Source organism: Periplaneta americana, chromosome 6 (genome assembly GCF_040183065.1).
Source record: "Periplaneta americana isolate PAMFEO1 chromosome 6, P.americana_PAMFEO1_priV1, whole genome shotgun sequence".
NCBI lineage: Eukaryota > Metazoa > Arthropoda > Insecta > Blattodea > Blattidae > Periplaneta > Periplaneta americana.
In genome coordinates this window covers 166,096,266-166,116,639 of record NC_091122.1, presented here as the reverse complement: position 1 = coordinate 166,116,639, position 20,374 = coordinate 166,096,266, and the positions used below count along the sequence as shown (strand labels likewise).

The following is a 20,374-nucleotide window of genomic DNA, read 5'->3' as shown; positions in this document are numbered from 1 at the left end:
GAATTTCAAGGCATGTATTTCATTTGGTATTTACTTTCAAAATAAGAAAAATGTGAGGAGGACGTTCCTCCCTTCCCTCCCCTGAGAAACCGCCACTGATATTTAGCTTATTTTTCTTATATAAATATGTACATATTTCACACCTTGATATTACATAAAAATCCGGTCCCTACTGATAAATTACACATTTGAGAAACAGAGTGTATCGTACTTTTTAATGGTACCTAACTCCTACTGAATAAACGAGGACGAACATTGTGTGGAATCGGACTTTCCTGCTTTTTAATTTTCTGCGGTTGGCTGATGGGAGGCGATTATTGCGGCGCAGCCTTTCTAATGAGGGTTCTTATCTGATTTCGCTTTCCGCGGTAGCGTGTCTAAAGTGGTTTTGTACATAATATCTCGGCTTTGCAGGTGACGTAGTTTTCTTAAACTTTTCTCTCGGTAGGCTTGTAACTTAAAAATTGGAACTTAGTGAAACCGAAAGTATATTTTCATCGTCAAGCGTCGAACCGCCACCGTGGCTCAGTGCTAGAGCTCTGGGCAGGGGGACCCGGTTAAAATCCCTGAATCTTCAACTTGTATTGGGCAAGCCCGTCAGCTAGACAACGCAAGAGTTTTCCCCGGTTACTCCAATTCTCCTGTAATATATCAACAATTCTATGGTTCCAAGGCGAAAGGTGACATGTACTTTTTTTTGCAGTTTTTTAAGAACAAGGATTAAAAGTGTGAACGACTGTATAAAATCATATCACGTTTCACAACAACGGATTAGCGAGAAAACTATGTAGGTCATCTTTTGCCACAATAAAGATGCCATCGGGATCCGGCATAGCTCAGTTGGTTAAGAGCAGTCAGTGCGCCAAGCTGGATGCCCTGGATTCGATCCCCGGTGTCGGAACGAATTTTTCTCCAATAATAGTGTACCATCAGGATGCACAACATATTGTAAAATCTCATTTTCGCGAGAGATTATCATCACCTTTTGCCTTGGGACCACAGAATTCTCCATCATCAGTCATTACGAGTATACAGTAATGTAGATCCTCCGCCTGTGGTGCTCTCTCGATAGTTTCTTACGAACTAAGTGTTGTCGGTACTAGAGACATCTATGAGCCACGCTCATGGAGTGGGGGGGGGGGGAATAACGGCTACGTCAAAGGCCTGCTATTGCACAAAAAAAATCTTCAACCATTATTATTATTATTATTATTATTATTATTATTATTACTTACTTACTTACTTTTAAGAAACCCGGAGGTTCATTGCCGCCCTCACATAAGCCCGCCATCGGTTCCTATCCTGAGCAAGATTAATCCAGTCTCTATCATCATATCCCACCTCCCTCAAACTCATTTTAATATTATCTTCCCATCTACGTCTCGGGCTCCCCAAAGGTCTTTTTCCCTCTGGCCTCCCAACTAACACTCTATATGCATTTCTAAATTCGCCCATACGTGCTACATCCCCTGCCTATCTCAAACATCTGGATTTAATGTTCCTAATTATGTCAGGTGAAGAATACAATGCGTGCAGTTCTGTGTTGTGTAACTTTCTCCATTTTCCTGTAACTTAATCCATCTTAGCCCCAAATATTTTCCTAAGAACCTTATTCTCAAGCACCCTTAACCAATGTTCTTCTCTCAAAGTGAGAGTCCAAGTTTCACAACCATTAAGAACAACTGGTATTATAACTGTTTTATAAATTCTAACTTTCAGAGTTTTTGACAGCAGACTGGATGATAAAAGTTTCTCAACCGAAAAATAACACGCATTTCCCATATTTATTCCGTGTTTAATTTTCTCCCGAGTATCATTTATATTTGTTACTGTTGCTCCCAAGTGTTTGAATTTTTCCACCTCTTCAAAAGATAAATTTCCAATTTTTATATTTCCATTTCGTACAATATTCTGGTTACGAGACATAATCATATACTTTGTCTTTTCGGGATTTACTTCCAAACCTATCTCTTTACTTGCTTCCAGTAAAATTCCTGTGCTTTCCCTAATCGTTTGTGGATTTTCTCCTAACATATTCACGTCATCCGCATAGACAAGTAGCTGATGTGACCCGTTTAATTCCAAACCCTGTCTGTTATCCTGGACTTTCCTAATGGCATACTCTAGAGCAAAGTTAAAAAGTAAAGGTGATAGTGCATCTCCTATTATTATTATTATTATTATTATTATTATTATTATTATTATTATTATTATTATTATTACTGTATTAATGTCTTGAAGTTTTTGCGTGATGAAAATACTACAGGCATGTAAAGGCCAAGGTTGTGGCACTACTGCGTGATGTACGATTCTTTGTTGTAGGCCTAGGAATGTTCTACAAGTGTTCCGTGTTCTGCTTTCTGCAGTCTCGCTTCAAGTCACGCAATAAATGGGTATTACTCGTACTATAATACGCTAACCGAATTGCAGTAGGATTACTTACAACTTTAGTTCTCTCTCCGTTGTTATTATTATTACAGTTGAACCTCGGTACCTACAACAATTTTCTTTGGACTTGAAAAATTGTATTATATCAGGGTTACTGTTCTTTTCATATGCTGGCCATATTTCTTTTAGATAAAAACAAGATAGGTAAGGAGAAGATAATATTCTTTTAAAAAATACATTAAAAATGTTTTATCAACAGTAATCTCACTAGACGTTTTGATCTTATCGATAAATCTGCGAGTGGAACACGAGCAGATTTATCTAGAGAAAATCAAAACTCGAGTGGGATTTAATTGACTATTACACGATTAGAAGAAAGTATAAAAGATTAGAAGTAACGAAGTACTCCAATACAATAAAATATTAATTGACTTACGAAAATACAACTGTCTTCAAATGCATTATTGTACCATCTCAACATTACAAATATTACGCTAGATGCATGCTAGATGGCAGTAGTGAGCAATGCCTTCTCGCCGAGAAGTTCTCGATCTATTATACGCGATGGCAATGTTACTAGTCAAGAAGGCTTTGTTGATTGTTTCATTTTTATTAAAATGCAACATTCCACTTCAATTGTCCGAATCCCAGTAATCAACGTCACTTGACAGATGATTTTCAATAAATCTTAATATTAAACAATCTCTGATACGTGACTATCCATAATATCATATAGCAGAAGTTCTTTTTATCCTCTCAGAGCAGAAGCTATAACATAACCTAACTACAGTAATATACACAAATGTTAGAAAAGTTTTAATTAACGACGATGACATAAAAAATAAACATGAATAATTTTAAAAGGAATAATTATTGAATGTACAATTTTCAAATTTGAATGTGGTTGGTGGTTCAATTGATGTTATATTAGACGTGTGCGTAATAGAAGTGGAACTCGTTGATTTAGGCCTACATGGTGTATTGAACTTATTCGGGATTTCCGAATGAATAATTTTAAAAGGAATAATTATTGAATGTACAATTTTCAAATTTGAATATGGTTAGTGGTTCAATTGATGTTATATTGGACGTGTGCGTAATAGAAGTGGAACTCGTTGATTTAGGCCTACATGGTGTATTCAACTTATTCAGGATTTCCGATTGGTGCTCTTCATTTATTTGTAAATAGGATTTCAGAAGATGCATAGGTATGATAAGTGATTTTTATTAATTCTTGTTCTTGAATGACAATGCGAGTCATATTTGAAACTGCTGTGCTGTGCATCGACTGGAGTAGTTTGTAATTATATATATATATATTTTTTTTTTTTTTTTTTTTTGACGTCCAGACCAGCTCAGGTTCAAATGTGGCAAACAAAGAAACAAATGCTAGGGACGCTATAAAATTAAACAAATGCTAGGGACGCGATAAAATTGTGCGATAAGCAGCCATGATTGGTTGAAATACATCCTTTCGTACCGCTTTATTGATCAAAAGTAGTATGACGTAGTAAGAGTGTAATAGTCTGATAAAAATCTTAAACTTTTTAGTTAATCATAACAGATCACATACACACATACAAAACGTTTAGGTTGATATAATTGGCGGGTGCATTTCACCACGATCATACCATGAGTATTTTCAGATGATCTTATTTTACGTAACAAATTTCGGTCTTTCAGCACCTTGTCATAAAACCTACCACACTCCATGCCACAATTTTGTCTTACAGTTCCTATAGCTCTCGTTGCTTCAACACTTAATCGGGATTTCTCCTTTGACCATATCATATTCATAATAGAGAATATTCTTTTAACGGACGCTGTAATTCTTGGCAGACAGAATTACAAAAAAAAAAAAAAAAAAAAAAAAAAAAAAAATGGGTAGACGAAATAACGGAAAACATCTTTAAGAGACGATACAAAGTGAAATATTTAAAATGAAAACTAAGTAAATTATGACTATATTATAATTTACCGTCCAGCGGGTTTTCTCCAAAATTTGACCATCGTAATGGTGGATGTAACGTATTGAAAATGTTGAAAATACGCCGCAGTCATTCGAATTTATTGTTGCAACATGTTTTATCGCTATATAGGTTTTCGTTGTACGGAGGTTCGACTGTATTGTTATTATTATTATTATTATTATTATTATTATTCATAAAAGTGGTGGAAAAATCAGTTGAACATTTCGTTTCTTGAAGATGGAACAATGTACATAACCAATCCATTATTATTATTATTATTATTATTATTATTATTATTATTATTATTATTATTATTATTCATAAAAGTGGTGGAAAAATCAGTTGAACATTTCGTTTCTTGAAGATGGAACAGTGTACATAACCAATCCATTATTATTATTATTATTATTATTATTATTATTATTATTATTATTCATAAAAGTGGTGGAAAAATCAGTTGAACATTTCGTTTCTTGAAGATGGAACAGTGTACATAACCAATCTATTATTATTATTATTATTATTATTATTATTATTATTATTATTATTATTATTATTCATAAAAGTGGTGGAAAAATCAGTTGAACATTTCGTTTCTTGAAGATGGAACAATGTACATAACCAATCCATTATTATTATTATTATTATTATTATTATTATTATTATTATTATTATTATTCATAAAAGTGGTGGAAAAATCAGTTGAACATTTCGTTTCTTGAAGATGGAACAGTGTACATAACCAATCTATTATTATTATTATTATTATTATTATTATTATTATTATTATTATTATTATTATTATTATTATTATTATTATTATTATTATTATTATTGGCGGCCGGGTAGCTCAGTTGGTAGAGCAGCTGGCTACGGACTGGAAGGTCCGGGGTTCGATCCCAGGTGGTGACAGGATTTTTTCTCGTTGCCAAACTTTCAGAACGGCCCCGAGGTTCACTCAGCCTCCTATAAAATTGAGTACCGGGTCTTTCCCGGGGGTAAAAGGCGGTGAGAGCGTGGTGCCGACCACACCACCTCATTCTAGTGCCGAGGTCATGGAAAGCATGGAGCTCTACCTCCATGCCCCCCAAGTGCCTTCATGGCATATTACGGGGATACCTTTACCTTTTACCTTTTATTATTGTTGTTATTATTATTATTATTATTATTATTATTATTATTATTATTATTATTATTATTATTATACATAAAAGTGATGGAGGAATCAGTTGAACATTCGTTTCTTGAAGATGAAACAGTGTACATAACCAATCCATTATTATTATTGTTATTATTATTATTATTATTATTATTATTATACATAAAAGTGATGGAGGAATCAGTTGAACATTCGTTTCTTGAAGATGAAACAGTGTACATAACCAATCCATTATTATTATTATTATTATTATTATTATTATTATTATTATTATTATTATTATTATTCCTGTTGGTATTGTATTAAGCTTTGTAACTTATAACTACGTTGTTTCGTTTGTAGACAGTCCACATTTTGTATCACTGCAACTGTTTAAAAAGATTAGTCTTGTTCGTTTTTAGTAAAGCTCGAAATATGCAGAGTTCCCCCTCGGGTATTCTAGAACCGATAATCATTGAAATGAACCGCAAAATGTCGGCACCTTGTACGTCAATGCGGTAGTTGCACAGTGAGTGAAAAAAGAAGTTTCACTGCTGTCTAGGGGATGGTGTTGGTGCAGTTGCGGTGACACTAAGTTTGAGAGCTACTATTAATGCCCTCCGTGAACAGACACGCTTTTCATGCAATGCATAAAGACTTCAAATACAAGATGTCTACATTCTACGGCATTGCAAAATATACGTAATGCGAAATATAGGGGAGACCGTGGCTGGTTGACACACTTTTTGTGTTTTATTATTTTGAGGTTAAGGAAACAACCTGACTTCAATAATTGTAATGTATAAACATCACCCAATATTTGTGTTATGTTAGCGTAATTTTGATTAAATCTACATACTTAGACTTCAACGAACAAAATTTGATAACACAATGTCAAGGGAAAAAATGGAACTCTCTGCGTCATAATCCACAGTTAATTCCCGATTTATCACAAAAATCGTCTGTAGCTGCATTTAGATTGACAACAGGCCATGATTGTTTGGCCAAACTCTTGCATAGAATTGGAATATATCAGTCCCCTAACTGCCCATTGTGCAACTCAAACCAAGAAATGGATTCGGAACACCTCAAATTCTGTGCTTCAGTGGCTGACCATGATAATATCTTTGAAAAATATTGGAGTGCAAGAGGTCAAATGACTTTATTGTCAAATGCCTGGCATTAGAAAACAACAACAACAAATTGTACACATATAATATGAAACTGTATAACCCCACACAAAGAAGTCAGGAGGGTTAGATCTGGGGAGTTTGGTGACCAAGCCAAGAGATAGCTGCTTCTCGTACTGGGTTTCTCCTGTGACCTCCTGCATTTTTTTTTACAAAGAACCTGTTTTTACAAATGTTCGATATCACAACATTATGGAATCGTATTTAGGTACATTACGCACATCATATTCACGTCGAAATTCCCTTTGAACTCTTTTAACACTCTCAAATTTAGCATACCAAAGAACACATTGTGCCCGCTGTTGATTTGTAGTAGCCATTTTAATCATCTACGATTTTCATTTGTCCTTTCAGATTATGCGTAATTGATTGTCATATATGGAAACTCCCATCTTTTAATCATAATATAATCAGCAAGAAATTTTTCCTACTATCATAATAGCTTTATAATAATAAATTAATATTATCCATACCCAAACGGATCAGATTGTATAATAAATAAATACATTGAAATATAGGTGAATTTAGTTTTAAATATTCTAATGAATTTGCAGCTTAATCTCTGGTAAAGATAGCATATAAAAGTAAACAGTATGATAAAGACTATTAGTTGACTTTTTGTATAAATTTTATTGTTCTGAGCATTACATAACCAGCGTGGTTAAAAATATGTTTTAGAACATTACTAATGTTATTTTTGATACACTTGTAGTAATAGATAGGTCTACACGTGCGTATTTTTCTGAAGAAGAGAAATAAAAGTTGTATATATGTCTATCGTATATCAAAATAATGGCGGAAAGAAGTTGCTAAAAGAGCCGTAAAATATCGACGTCTTCATTGTGTCTGTCGAGAAAAATTTCAAGGGGAAAAGGGCAGATTCTCCGTAGTCTTCCCTTCCGACGCCCATATGGGTTAGAAAAGATGTAGGCTATAGGATGAACCGAAAGTCTGCCGACAAACTCCTAGTGGTTTATAGAGCACACTTAACTAAATCTGAAGTAGGAAACTGATGATCGGAAACCAGGTTTTTCGCAGTTGTACTGTTGTTGTTTGTAAGCTATTTGCGCTTTATCTCTTATTGTAAGGAATTAATACAACCAATTGGCAACAAATTAAAATAATACGTAGAATGTTACATGTCACAAATGAATACAAGACTTACGCAATTGTTTAAATTTAACAAACACAAATTAATGTAAATTTTGTTCCAAGTGTGATACCCCTACTTCAGTACGAGCTCATCGATTATTGTCTGTGATTACCTGACTCTTCCTACATATTATAACACATAATAGTAATTATTCAAGAGAATTACATGGCTGCTCGTCTGGAACTTCAATTGATAGATCTTCAGTCCTCCTTGGCGCTGAAATATTTGTTTCAAAAGAAGAAATTCATAGCCCTTGGTCAGCAGACGATACAAAAGACTCCAAATATTGTGGAATGTTTCTCTTAAATATCTGGTAATGTTCGGGACAGTCTACCTATGCGAAAAAACTTTCTCGCTTATGAAATACCTCAAGAACAAAGCATGATCACGGTTAACTAATTCACATCTGTAGGACTGTTTACTTATAGGTACAAGTGGCTTCTCCTTGGACATCTCTGAAATTCTGAGTAACATTCAAGTTCAAGGATATCATTATCTTTGTAAATGTTTTTAAAATTTGTTACTTGATGTACTCTTATAGGTCTACTGAACCTATTCGATTTGATGGTGCTCTCTCATTTAGTATTACATGTGGGCAGTGCTCACAGTCTTAAAAGGTTGAGAACTCCTGTGTACATTATCGGTCTTACTAATAAAAACTCTATATACAGACGTTTAACCAGGGGCGGCCCGTCCTGATGTGCTACAGTGCTACAGCATAATGATATTTTTTGCTTAAATAAAGTGTTTGCAATGCCATAGTATTTGATCTGCCATTTGACAATTTCCCGTGGTTATGTTCATGACGCGTTATAAAGTGTTTAGTCTTCGCTCTTCGGTGCCTCAGGGGGTTCGTTGTGCTACTCAAAACTTACATGAGAATGTAGACAGTAAATGCGCATGTGCGAAGCTGAAATAACTGCTCTGATTGGCTATTTTTACGCGGGGAAGTGCTGTAGTCAGCTTCAGCACAACACAGCTTGGAGATTGCAAAAGTAAAGCGTAAGGAAACAATGCTTGTTTGTGGAGAAACTCGGAACTATGTACAATGTATTTGGTAATTCAAGTGTTCGACTGCTGCTGCCATCTAACAGTTTTTTGAGGTACCTCCTGAATCAATCAGCAAGCGACGGAAAATTGAATCCCAGAAAATTGATGCCAAGGAGGAATGTAACCGTATAATTCAGGAAACTACTCATCGTTTCCAATCTTTAAGCTACCTAGACGCAACAAAATTGTTAAACAGCGAATTTTTTGACAATTTTTTGCATAATTTTCCTGAACGCGAACTTGAAGTTGCTGTCAACAGCTATACTGTACTGAACAAAAGAATGTTAAAGACACAACTTGGAGTTCTATACGGAAGATCCGACTTCCGAAATATAGATGGCTGTTCAATTGTTACAAAACATAGTCTCCAACAATTCACGGGATCCATTCTGTGAAGTAACGATAATATTTTGGTTACAACACCAATGACCACTGCTGAGCCAGAAAGATGTTTTTCTTGCTTGAAACGCATAAAAACGTTTTTAAGGAACACTATGTCCCAGGATCACCTCACTGCTCTTGCAATACTGTCAATAGAAAAGAGTATAATGACCAGGATGGAGGGATTTAACTTTTAACACCAGGGTAATTGACAACTTCTGCAGTAGGAAGGAACTCCATATTTCGTCACTAGGCGAGTCTCAAATTAAGATAAATGCATATAAGTGTATACTGGGTGTTCAGTTCAAAATGTGTCTTGGCTCGCTGCATGCCGTCATGTGGCTAGCTGGTGAGCCTAGAGAATTCAATCTTCCTACACTTCCGCAGCTCAGGTGTATAATCTAAGAGGCAGAGAAGTTGGCTAGCAAGTACGGCGTTCATTCTGAAGAGTACGTGCCGATACGTACCGTAACGCCGGTAGTGGCAGGAATGTGAACTGTTTGGAAATACGTACTGTCGAGATATGGGGAGAGGGTTAAGACGATTACTTACGTATTTGTTGACATTAACTTCGACGGTCAACATGGACACGGAGCATTTGATTTGTGTTGTGGAATGTTACCATACGCAACCGATGATAACAAATACCCTGCGTACGACTTGCCGGCGCAAAACACAGTTCGAAAGAGGTTATGGTAGCACACAGACCGTACAGACCGCCATCTGTTGCTACGACGTTCAAGTTATACCGTACACATTCTCAAGTTCAGATTGAAGAACGCCTTAAATAATAGGCAACTTCTCTAACATATAAACTGAAACTCGCTTCAAATCGGTGACCCAACAACAGTGACGTCATGACACACTTTGAAATGAACACCCAGTACAGTAGGCCGATATAGAGATTGTAGCACACTCATTATTTTGACCACCAGCCGCTACTGCGTTTAACTGTCTTATACTTATACATGAGTAGCTGCTTTATAAGTCTCGTGCAGATTCCTTACGAATAATCACTACGTACGTCGTGTATAATAGTATAACTGTTACACAGCTACGTCATAGTTTCGTCATTACTTCATTACGAACAGCGTATTCCGAATCTCACCGGACCGGTGGACAACAATGACGTCACGCTGCAGAGGAATAGGAACAAAACTGCTGGAAGGATCGATGGCTGTCATGGCGACTGTGTAAGTGGTTATCTGTGCTACGCTAGCAAAATTTTGCGAAATTTCCGTATTGCCATCTCGTTCAAAGAAAAGAGAGCATAAACAATCTATTTTTTGAACCGGTAGTAATAACTGGTCCGTTGACATGTTCGCTCATAAGCCATTAACATATTGTTTTTACGTTGTGCTCATTACAAACAATACAGCAGAACACACCGCCATGACACAACAGTGCACGATGTCATTCGTCTGCTAATTCCCGCCTTATACAAGAACCAATCAGATTCACTGATGGCGGCTGATGGAGACTGCTACCACCTCTGCAAGCTGATGGCACCGGTGCGACACCGGTGGAGCACCAATGACGTCATCGGTGGAATTCGGAACACCGTGATGTCATCGGATTGCTCACCGGTGAGATTCGGAATACGCTGGAAAGGTAATAGAATATCTGAGGTTCTCTATTGCATCCAGTAGAGCGCTCTAGTGTGCCGTGTTAAGTATCGATAGTACAACTGGCTCTGATCGATTGCCGCACTATATTTTGGTCAAAGAGTATAGCAATATTATTCTAATTATTCTGTGCTCTTTGGTTTGTTCTTCTGTGGTTACAAGGCAACCATCATCATAAAATGACAATCGATACGAACAGCTGTTAGAGGGGCAGCCATTTTTTCTCTATATACAACGCTTAAACAAGGGGTTTCGTGTATATAACTACTGCAAAGCAATTCCCATTGTATAGTTACAGCCTGTTTATACATCCATCGCTTATGCATGGTTTATTAGTAACGTTTCCTGTCTCACCTCTGCATAAGTCTCGTATAAAAACTATTCACGGTTTATTAGTTAGATCGTTATGCATACTACCTGACATCGAACTGTTGAACTTTTAACTTGCCGCGGAATCAGAGTAAAGCTCTCCAAATAGTGCCTAATCACTCTTGAGTTAAGTTTAGTTCGCAAAATGTTACCTGACTCTTCGTGAATGTCTTTCCTTCCAATAACATACTTTTTCCCTCCTTTAAACCTTTCAAACATTGTCTAACTTTCATTGTAGGGACTGAGCGTTAACAAATTCACAGAATGAGGACTTCAATAATATTTAAAGTAGGATTGTAGGGTTTCACTGGCATATTTCTTTACTCTTACTAATAAACCGTGTATAGTTTTTATAAGAGACTTATGCAGAGTTGAGACAGAAAACGTTACTAATAAACCATGCAGAAGCGATGGACGTATAAACAGCCTGTAACTATACAATGGGAATTGCTTTGCAGTAGTTATATACACGAAACCCCTTGTTTAAGCACATAATGATCTACAGTCTTACTAATAAACCGTGTATAGTTTTTATACGAGACTTATGCAGAGTTGAGACAGAAAACTTTACTAATAAACCATGCAGAAGCGATGGACGTATAAACAGCCTGTAACTATGCATGGGAATTGCTTTGCAGTAGTTATATACACGAAACCCCTTGTTTAAGCGTTGTATATAGAGAAAAAATGGCCGCCCCTCTAACAGCTGTTCGTATCGACTGTCATTTTATGATGGTTGCCTAGTAACCAAAGAAGAACAAACCAAAGAGCACAGAATAATTAGAATAATATTACTGTAGCTTGTACTCTTTGACCAAAATATAGTATAGTAATCGATTAGAGCCAGTTGTACTATCGATACTTAACACGCCACACTAGAGCGCTCTACCGGATGCAATAGAGAACTTCAGATATTCTATTACCTTTCGTAATGAAGTAATGATGAAACTATGACGTAGCTGTGTAACAGTTGTACTGTTATACGCGACGTATGTAGTGATTATTAGTAAGGAATTTACACACGACTTATAAATGAGCTACTCATTGTATAAGTATAAGACAGTTAAACATCTGTATGTAGAGTTTTTATTAGTAAGACCGCTAGGGAATAATATTGCTGTAGCTTGTAGGCCTACTCTTTGACCAAAATATAGTGTGGTAGTCGATTAGAGCCAGTTGTACTATCGATACTTAATATGCCACACTAGAGCGCTCTACCGGATGCAGTAGAGAACCTCAGATATCCTATTACCTTTCGTAACGAAGGAATAACGAAACTATGACGTAGCTGTATAACAGTTATACTGTTATACACGACGTATTTAGTGATTATTAGTAAGGAACTTACACACGACTTACAAACGAGCTACTCATTGTATATGACAGTTAAACGTCTGTATATATAGTTTTTATTAGTAAGACCGTGTGGCTACAATTTGTCGGTCTATTTTTGAGATATCCAATGTTTTATTTCTGTATAACTATAAAGAAATGTTTAACAGTTATGCTAGGAGTTATGTGAAAAGAAACTCTGTTAGCGACATATGAGATATAAATAATTTGTGACAAGATTCCAAACAAAATTTATGGCCACCCTTAACACGTGTTTGGTTAGCGAAAGTCCATTCGTGGGATTGTTTAGCTTGGTGGAAGAATTTCGCAGTCTTTGTTACTCGTAAACAATTCCAGGTTATTGCATGGAGGGGACCAGCATCTCTCAACCCTCTAACCCAGTTAGCGTTTTATGATCTTTCTTACATCCGTCATCGTTCATTAAGCCCTGTCGCTAAAGCTAGAGGCATAAAACAACGGAACATAAAAGCACTCTGGAGAATGTGCGCCTTGTCGCGAGGGAGTAGGCTACCCTAATGACTCTCTGCCACGTGTAAAATTTAAGAAAGTGGAAAGTGTCGTACATCCATTTAGATATACTTAATAAGCTCGTTATAACACTGCCAGCATAATTCATAACATTGTTCTCGACACATCTTTCCGTTCCGTGGCTTAAAATATAAAAACAGTTTTTAGATGTGCTAAATGTACACAGCAAATAAGGCGCAACTTTGACGCTGCTTGAAATCTCGGGAGATCATAACGGATACGTTATCGTGTACATACATACATACATACATACATACATACATACATACACACAGTGAACCTTTAGTAATGTATTTAGTTAAGGGGTTACTCGTTGAGATATTTCATTTCATTTAGTGTTCTTCCCAAGGGCAGGTCTTTCACTGCAGCTTTCTCCAATCTTTCCTATTTTCTGCCTTCCTCTTTATTTCCTCATGTCATCCATATATCTTTCTGTCATCTATCATCTGATATCTTCTTCTAACCCGAACTCTTCTCCTGTTCACCATTCCTTCCAGTGCATCCTTCAGTAGGCAGTTTCTTGTCAGCCAGTAAAACAACCACTTTCTTTTCTTCTTCCTGATCAGTTTCAGCATCATTCTTTCTTCACCCACTCTTTCCAGCACAGCTTCATTTCTTATTCTGTCTGTCCATTTTACACGCTCCATTCTTCTCCATATTCACATTTCAAATGCTTCTAGTCGTTTCTCTTCACTTCGTCGTAATGTCCAAGTTTCTGCCCGATAATGACACACTCCATACAAAGCACTTCACTAGTCTCTTCCTTAGTTCTTTTTTCACAGGTCCGCAGAAGATGCTCCTTTTTCTATTAAAAGCTTCCTTGGCCATTGCTATCCTCCTTTTGACTTCCTGGCAGCAGCTCATGTTACTGCTTATAGTACACTCCAAGTATTTGAAACTGTCCACTTGCTCTACTGCCTCATTTAGAATTCATAAGTTTATCTTCTGTAGTTTTCTTCCTATGACCATGCTCTTCGTCTTATTTGCGTAAATCTTCATCCCATACTGCTCACAGCTGTCATTTAGCTCCAGTAGTATATCCTTTAGTATCATTTCTTCTTCTGCTAACAACGCCATATCATCAGCAAATCTTATGCGCTTTATCCTTCTTCCTTCTACTATCACTCCTCCCATGTTCTGAAAACAGTTCTTTACTAAATCCTCCAAGTAGATATTGAACAGGGTAGGTGGTAATGGGCATCCCTGAAGTACTCCTCTCCCAATTTCACTTCCTTCTGACATTTCTTCTTCTATCATTACTTTGACTCGTTGTTTCATATAAAGATTACTGAACAGCCTTCTCTCTTTCCAATCCACACCTATTTTCTTTAGGATCCCCATCAGTTTATTCCAATCCACTCTGTCAAAAACCTTTTCTAGGCGTTGAGATATTTCAAACAAAAAAAATGTATTACAAATTTCCTCGTTTTCGTTTCCTTTTCGTGATAATTGTTTGTATGAAACATTTCATAGCGTGTTTTGGGAAGGCCATTGAATTAAATTCCAATATGCTCACAAGCAAACGTTCTGATGGAGGCAGATAAAAAAGTTATTTTTTTTTCTTCCACCATGTTAATAATATCAAAAGAAGTGCTTATACAAATTTTGGCCACTCGACCGCAATTATGAGGGCCGTAAAAAAGTAAGTTCGCCAGGGGCCGCTAACAAAAAAAAAACACAATTTCATTGGACAAATTTATTAGAACGGACATAGCAATTGTCGAGCTATTTCTCAACATATTTTCCATCGGAATTGAGACATTTCTCAGATCATGAGATCGACAGAGAGAAGTGCAGACGCAGTCAAACGCTGGTTCCGATCTGAGGCGGCTGACTTCTACGACACAAAAATTGATCCCATGGTATAACAAATGTCTCAGTTCCAGTGGGGAATATGTTGACAAATAGCGCAACAATTGCTATTGTGCTTTTTTCTATAAACGGCCCCAGGGAAAATCACTTTCTGGACGACCTCGTAATTGCGGTCGAGTGGCCAAAATTTGTATAAGCACTTTTTTGACATCATTAGCACGGTGGAAGAAAAAATTTTAACTTTTTTATCTGCCCCCATCAGAACGTTTTCTTGTCAGTCAGTTTAAGAGAGCAGTGTGAAAGTGTGTATACATTTTTTGGGCTCCCTCTGTATTATGTTGAGTATAGTTAATACTATTGGGAAAGTCCAGGATAACAGAGAGGGTTTGGAATTGAACGGGTTACATCACCTGCTTGTTTATGCGGATGACGTGAATACTGTATGTTAGGGGAAAATCCACAAACGATTAGGGAAAATACGGGAATTTTACTTGAAGCAAGTAAAGAAATAGGTTTGGAAGTAAATCCCGAAAAGACAAAGTATATGATTATGTCTCGTAACGAGAATATTGTACGAAATGGAAATGTAAAAATTGGAAATTTATCCTTTGAAAAGCTGGAAAAATTCAAATACCTGGGAGCAACAGTAACAAATATAAATGATAGTGGGGAGGAAATTAAACACAATAATTATGGGAAATGCCTGTTATTATCCTGTTGAGAAGCTTTTGTCACCCAGTCTGTTGTCAAAAAATCTGAAAGTTAGAATTTATAAAACAGTTATATTACCGGTTGTTCTTTATGGTTGTGAAACTTTGACTCTCACTTTGAGAGGGGAACAGAGGTTAAGGGTGTTTGAGAATAAGGTGCTTAGAAAAAATATTTGGGGCTAAGAGGGATGAAGTTACAGGAGAATGGAGAAAGTTACATAACACAGAACTGCACGCATTGTATTCTTATTAGGAACATTAAATCCAGACGTTTGAGATGGGCAGGGCATGTAGTACGTATGGGAGAATCCAGAAATGCATATAAAGTGTTAGTTGGGAGGTCTGAGGGAAAAAGACCTTTGGGGAGGCCGAGACGTAGATGGGAAGATAATATTAAAATGGATTTGAGGGAGATGGGATGTGATGATAGAGACTGGATTAGTCTTGCTCAGGATAGGGACCAATGGCGGGCTTATGTGAGGGCGGCAATGAACCTCCGGGTTCCTTAAAAGCCAGTAAGTAAGTATAGTTAATACTATTAATACTATTAGGTACTACGAAATCACGTGCCGATAGCCCTGTTACTGCGTTTCAGTTGGGAAGTAATTCACTCGCCCAATATTCAATTTCACCCATAATTTTTTATTGCTAAATCGATTTGTATAGCTTGTAATAATTGTAGGATTCATTTTTGTTTTCCGCGGAAGTAGGCCTAATTATCTTCTTACCATTTTAGTGTGGCTGTGCGCGTAATTTTCGGGTCATCTAGAGCGCATTATTGCGGTGACTTTCATAAAGGCTCTGGCGTAGAGGAATCCTAGGATGACATGTGGCATGTAGTGTGTCAAAAGGAGTTGCTGGCGGGACTGAAACGCTATTTCAAGCAAGTGCTGAGGCGATGCATTGTGGTGGTTTTTAAAGTTAGAGCAAGTGCCAGAGGATGCAGGAACGGTGGAAGCCCCCCCACGGCAGTGACGCTCATCCTTGCCCATCCCAGGTGAGTGGAACTGTGAGAGGACGCGGCATCATCAGTTCTGTCTTTGATTCTAATTTAGTGTGTCCATAAAGTGTTGTCAGGTGAGCAATAAATTGTATTTTTTGTGACCAGGTGCGCGATTTCAGAGTCGACAGAGATGGACGGCCGCTCTCATATCATGTGCACATTTGTATGTGTACTGATATGTTTAGTCTCCATATTTCTGTCACTGTTGCTTATGTGTAACATGTTACGATTTTGAATTATACCCTGTATTGTGGCGATAGCCTTTTTAGTTAGATTTAATGAAAATTATTTATTCTTTAGAAAAGAAAGTTGGAGGGTATTACAGTGCTTGCTTTTCACGGGTAGAGAGGATTGCCTCGTCGAATTTTTGTGCCAGTGGCAGGACAGTTTTGCAGGAGGGTGAGAGGACTATCGTACACTTCAAAAGAAACTTCAAAGTCCTGGTAGAACACTCGTGTTTGTATAGGTTTATTTGACACTAGCCGTACCCGTGCGCTCCGCTGCACCTGTTAGAAATAAATATAAAATAATTACATAATTAAAATAGGGCGTTTGATCCAGGGAACATTCGTGTTTGATAGAAGGATAAATCGTTTAATATGTTACTTAATTTAAATTGTATTTAAATAATTAAAATGCCGTCATTTTGGTCCAGACAGCACTCAGAAGTTACTGCATTAACATTATAGCATTATGTCCATCTGGAGAAACTACACTTTCCAATGGTGAAATAACAATTAATTATACAAATCGGTTAAGTTAGCTTTCGATATTACTTCATACAAACACAGAAACATTCTCTGTACGCTATGTTTCATAGCTTTCGTTTGTTGTTGTCCAAGGCCCCTTATAGACGTCATTTGTTTTCATTTCATTACACCGCCTTAGATGGCATTGTATTTTAATTTTAAAACTCATTTATCTCATTAAATATCAGTCCTATCAAAATTTTGCAAGGAATAAAACTTATCGGAAATCATTTTTAAAGAAACTTTTGTTATGTAACATATTTCACAAAAATAAATAATAAGCGAGATATTTCGATTTATTTAATTCAGGCCCCCTTATAATCCCCTTTTAAATAATGTATTTTGAATGTCGTATAGCCTAAAATCTAAGTTACAGCGAACTTAATGTATATTTCAATTTTCATATAAATCGGTTCAGCCATTAACGCGTGAAAAGGTAACAAACATCCAGACAGACAGACATACAAACAAAAATTTCAAAAAAGCGATTTTCGGTTTCAGGGTGGTTGATTATATGTTAGGACCAATTATTTTTGGAAAATCGAAAATTACCAGAAAAATTTCGGCTACAGATTTATTATTAGTATAGATGAATATTTAATTTGTTATACTAGCGAGTGAAAACAGTGTCACCAAATAGTCCTTTTCAATGCATCGCTGTCTAAATTATCTATATTACTTTTAGAATAATCCCGTCGTCGTTTTTTGTTGGACTTTTCAATTCGCCTGTTTCTTTCCCCTCAAGAATGATATTCAAGTTGCTTTAATAGTTCTTCCATACACTTTAGTGACTTTACCACGCCATGCATCGTCATACTCTTTCTGAAAATACTCGTGAACTCGGAATATAAGTTCTTTATTATTACGAAGTACATATGATATTTCCGTGCAGAAATTCTGCGTCATCATATGATGAAAGATGAGTGGAACGGAGAAAAATTCTCTCCGGCGCCGGGATTTGAACCCGGCTTTTCAGCTTTACGTGCTGACGCTCTATCCACTAAGCCACACCGGATTCTCATCCCGGTGTCGGACTGAATTCTCTCAGTTTAAGTTCCACCTCTTGGGTTCCCTCTAGTGGCCTACCCTCATGCACTGCGTCATAGATGTATGACAGTGGCACAATGTCCACACATGTGCAGAGGTGCCGAAGAGAATTTTTCTCCGTTCTACTCATCTTTCATCATGTGATGACGCAGAATTTCTGCACGGAAATATCATATGTACTTCGGTACATCGTAATAATATATGATATGCGAGAAATAATCACTTAGTGATTTAAGACGGCGCTTATTCCGTCGGATCCCGGCCACTTAGTCACTCATAACGAGTGCATATCGCACATTAACTCACGGGTTTCTAACGGTCACCAGATAACACAAACCATCCTCGAACATCAGCGGGACGCCAATTGAGTAGCTTCCAACTGGAATGAATAAGGGTCACGACAAGACGTCTTTTGTCCACAATCCAAATGCCAGATGGTGTCGCCCTAAAACAAGTTTTCGTATGACACCGGGGGTTACAGCCGTGAAGCAGTAAACTGTTATCTCCATTCGTCACCACCGAAGCTCGTACACATTATCCTGAAAGCATATTTTTTAATGATATGAAATTAAGAAAGAATGGGATAAAATGGAGAGTGTTAGTGAAGTGAAAGTTTTTGCATTAATATTCAGGGAAACGTGGAAACTTAGGAATCTTCATCCTCCGATTTTTGTCTCTTCAAATGTTAGGCCTACTCCAGTCAGTACCGTGAATCGAAACTAATTTCGCGGAAAAGCTTGTATCTGGCACTGAACTACTCCCGAGGGAACCATAAACCATAAACCAACACTTACAGTTAATTGTAAGGTTCTCTGATCGTGTAGTTGGCATGATGCATGACTGATTGTCTCTTGAGACAACACAAGACAAATAAGCCCGTGTCTTTATGGCAGTATACTGCAATTCTTGTTCATAGGACCCATATTTACAACTGTACAGCAAGCACACTTCGGACAGTCTCCAAACCGGAAGTAGAAGATTTTTATCCCCCTTCTTGATGCCGTGTAACGTTCGCCTGTTTGTTGCAGGGCTGTCGACATGATGATGGAGTTGAGTCACAGCTTGACGCTCAACGAGGAGGCGCTGAAACAGATTCCAGAGGCCAAACGATCAGTCTTCGTCTTCGAATGGCTGCGCTTTCTCGACAAGGTGCTGATCGCTGCGCAGAAGGTAGGCAGCCACCTATACTGTTTTCGCTGTAAGAAAAATCCTAATGTAAACATAAGCACGTTGCTGTCATACCCGTGATTGGCTCCCAGTCGAAACACTCACATGACGCAGGAAAATATAATTCGTATTTGGAAACCACAATCTTGTATTATTTGAAAATAAAAAATTGAATTCTAGCTGTTAAATACGATGAAACATTTAACTTCACTCATATGTAAAACTCTATGTAAAAGAAAAGCTACTTTTATATTTTGTTATGTACTATGAACGCGGATGAATACCAACAGTAATACCGAGGTAGTCTGTTCTTGTAACAAGCTGGCGTCACTTGAGCTCGTAGTTGTTCACGTAAGTACGTGGTATTGAAGTATGGCTTCTGCATCCTCAACTGTCCATTGTGAAGACATAAGACTTAAAAATAATTTCATTACAGTAATTATAAAGTAAATGTTTCCTAAGCAAACGAATGCATAGTAGTGAGGTTAGGTCTACTTGACGAGTAACGGGAAATGTTTAACATGAAACAGAATGTACAACAGTAGGCGGGAACACGTACTGAGCATCTATAGCGGCAAACAGCGGCCAATGAAGCCTCACTTCAGTCACGTGCTATTGTTTAGATTAGGATTTTTCTTACAGCGAAAAGATTATAGTACTGGATTCTTCTCGTGCTGCTTCGTCTTCCTTCCTTCCGATCTTCTCCCTTTTCTTTCCTCGTCACACTTCATGCACCCCCAC

General features: G+C 37.2%; 1 protein-coding gene across 4 annotated transcripts in view; it reads left to right on the top strand.

Annotated features, from left to right (window-relative positions):
* Window positions 1-20,374, top strand: part of LOC138702016 (HEAT repeat-containing protein 5B) — a 267,228-nt gene that overhangs the window by 122,501 nt on the left and 124,353 nt on the right. For 2 of the 4 annotated variants that reach the window (XM_069829493.1, XM_069829492.1), the window contains exons 1-2: window positions 16,464-16,664; window positions 19,495-19,636. In XM_069829493.1, coding sequence (XP_069685594.1) covers window positions 16,495-16,664; window positions 19,495-19,636 — 312 coding nt within the window. In that variant the 5' untranslated portion in view covers window positions 16,464-16,494. Of the gene's footprint in view, window positions 1-16,463; window positions 16,665-19,494; window positions 19,637-20,374 lie in introns of those variants that run through there. The other 2 variants (XM_069829495.1, XM_069829494.1) reach the window with 1 other exon arrangement.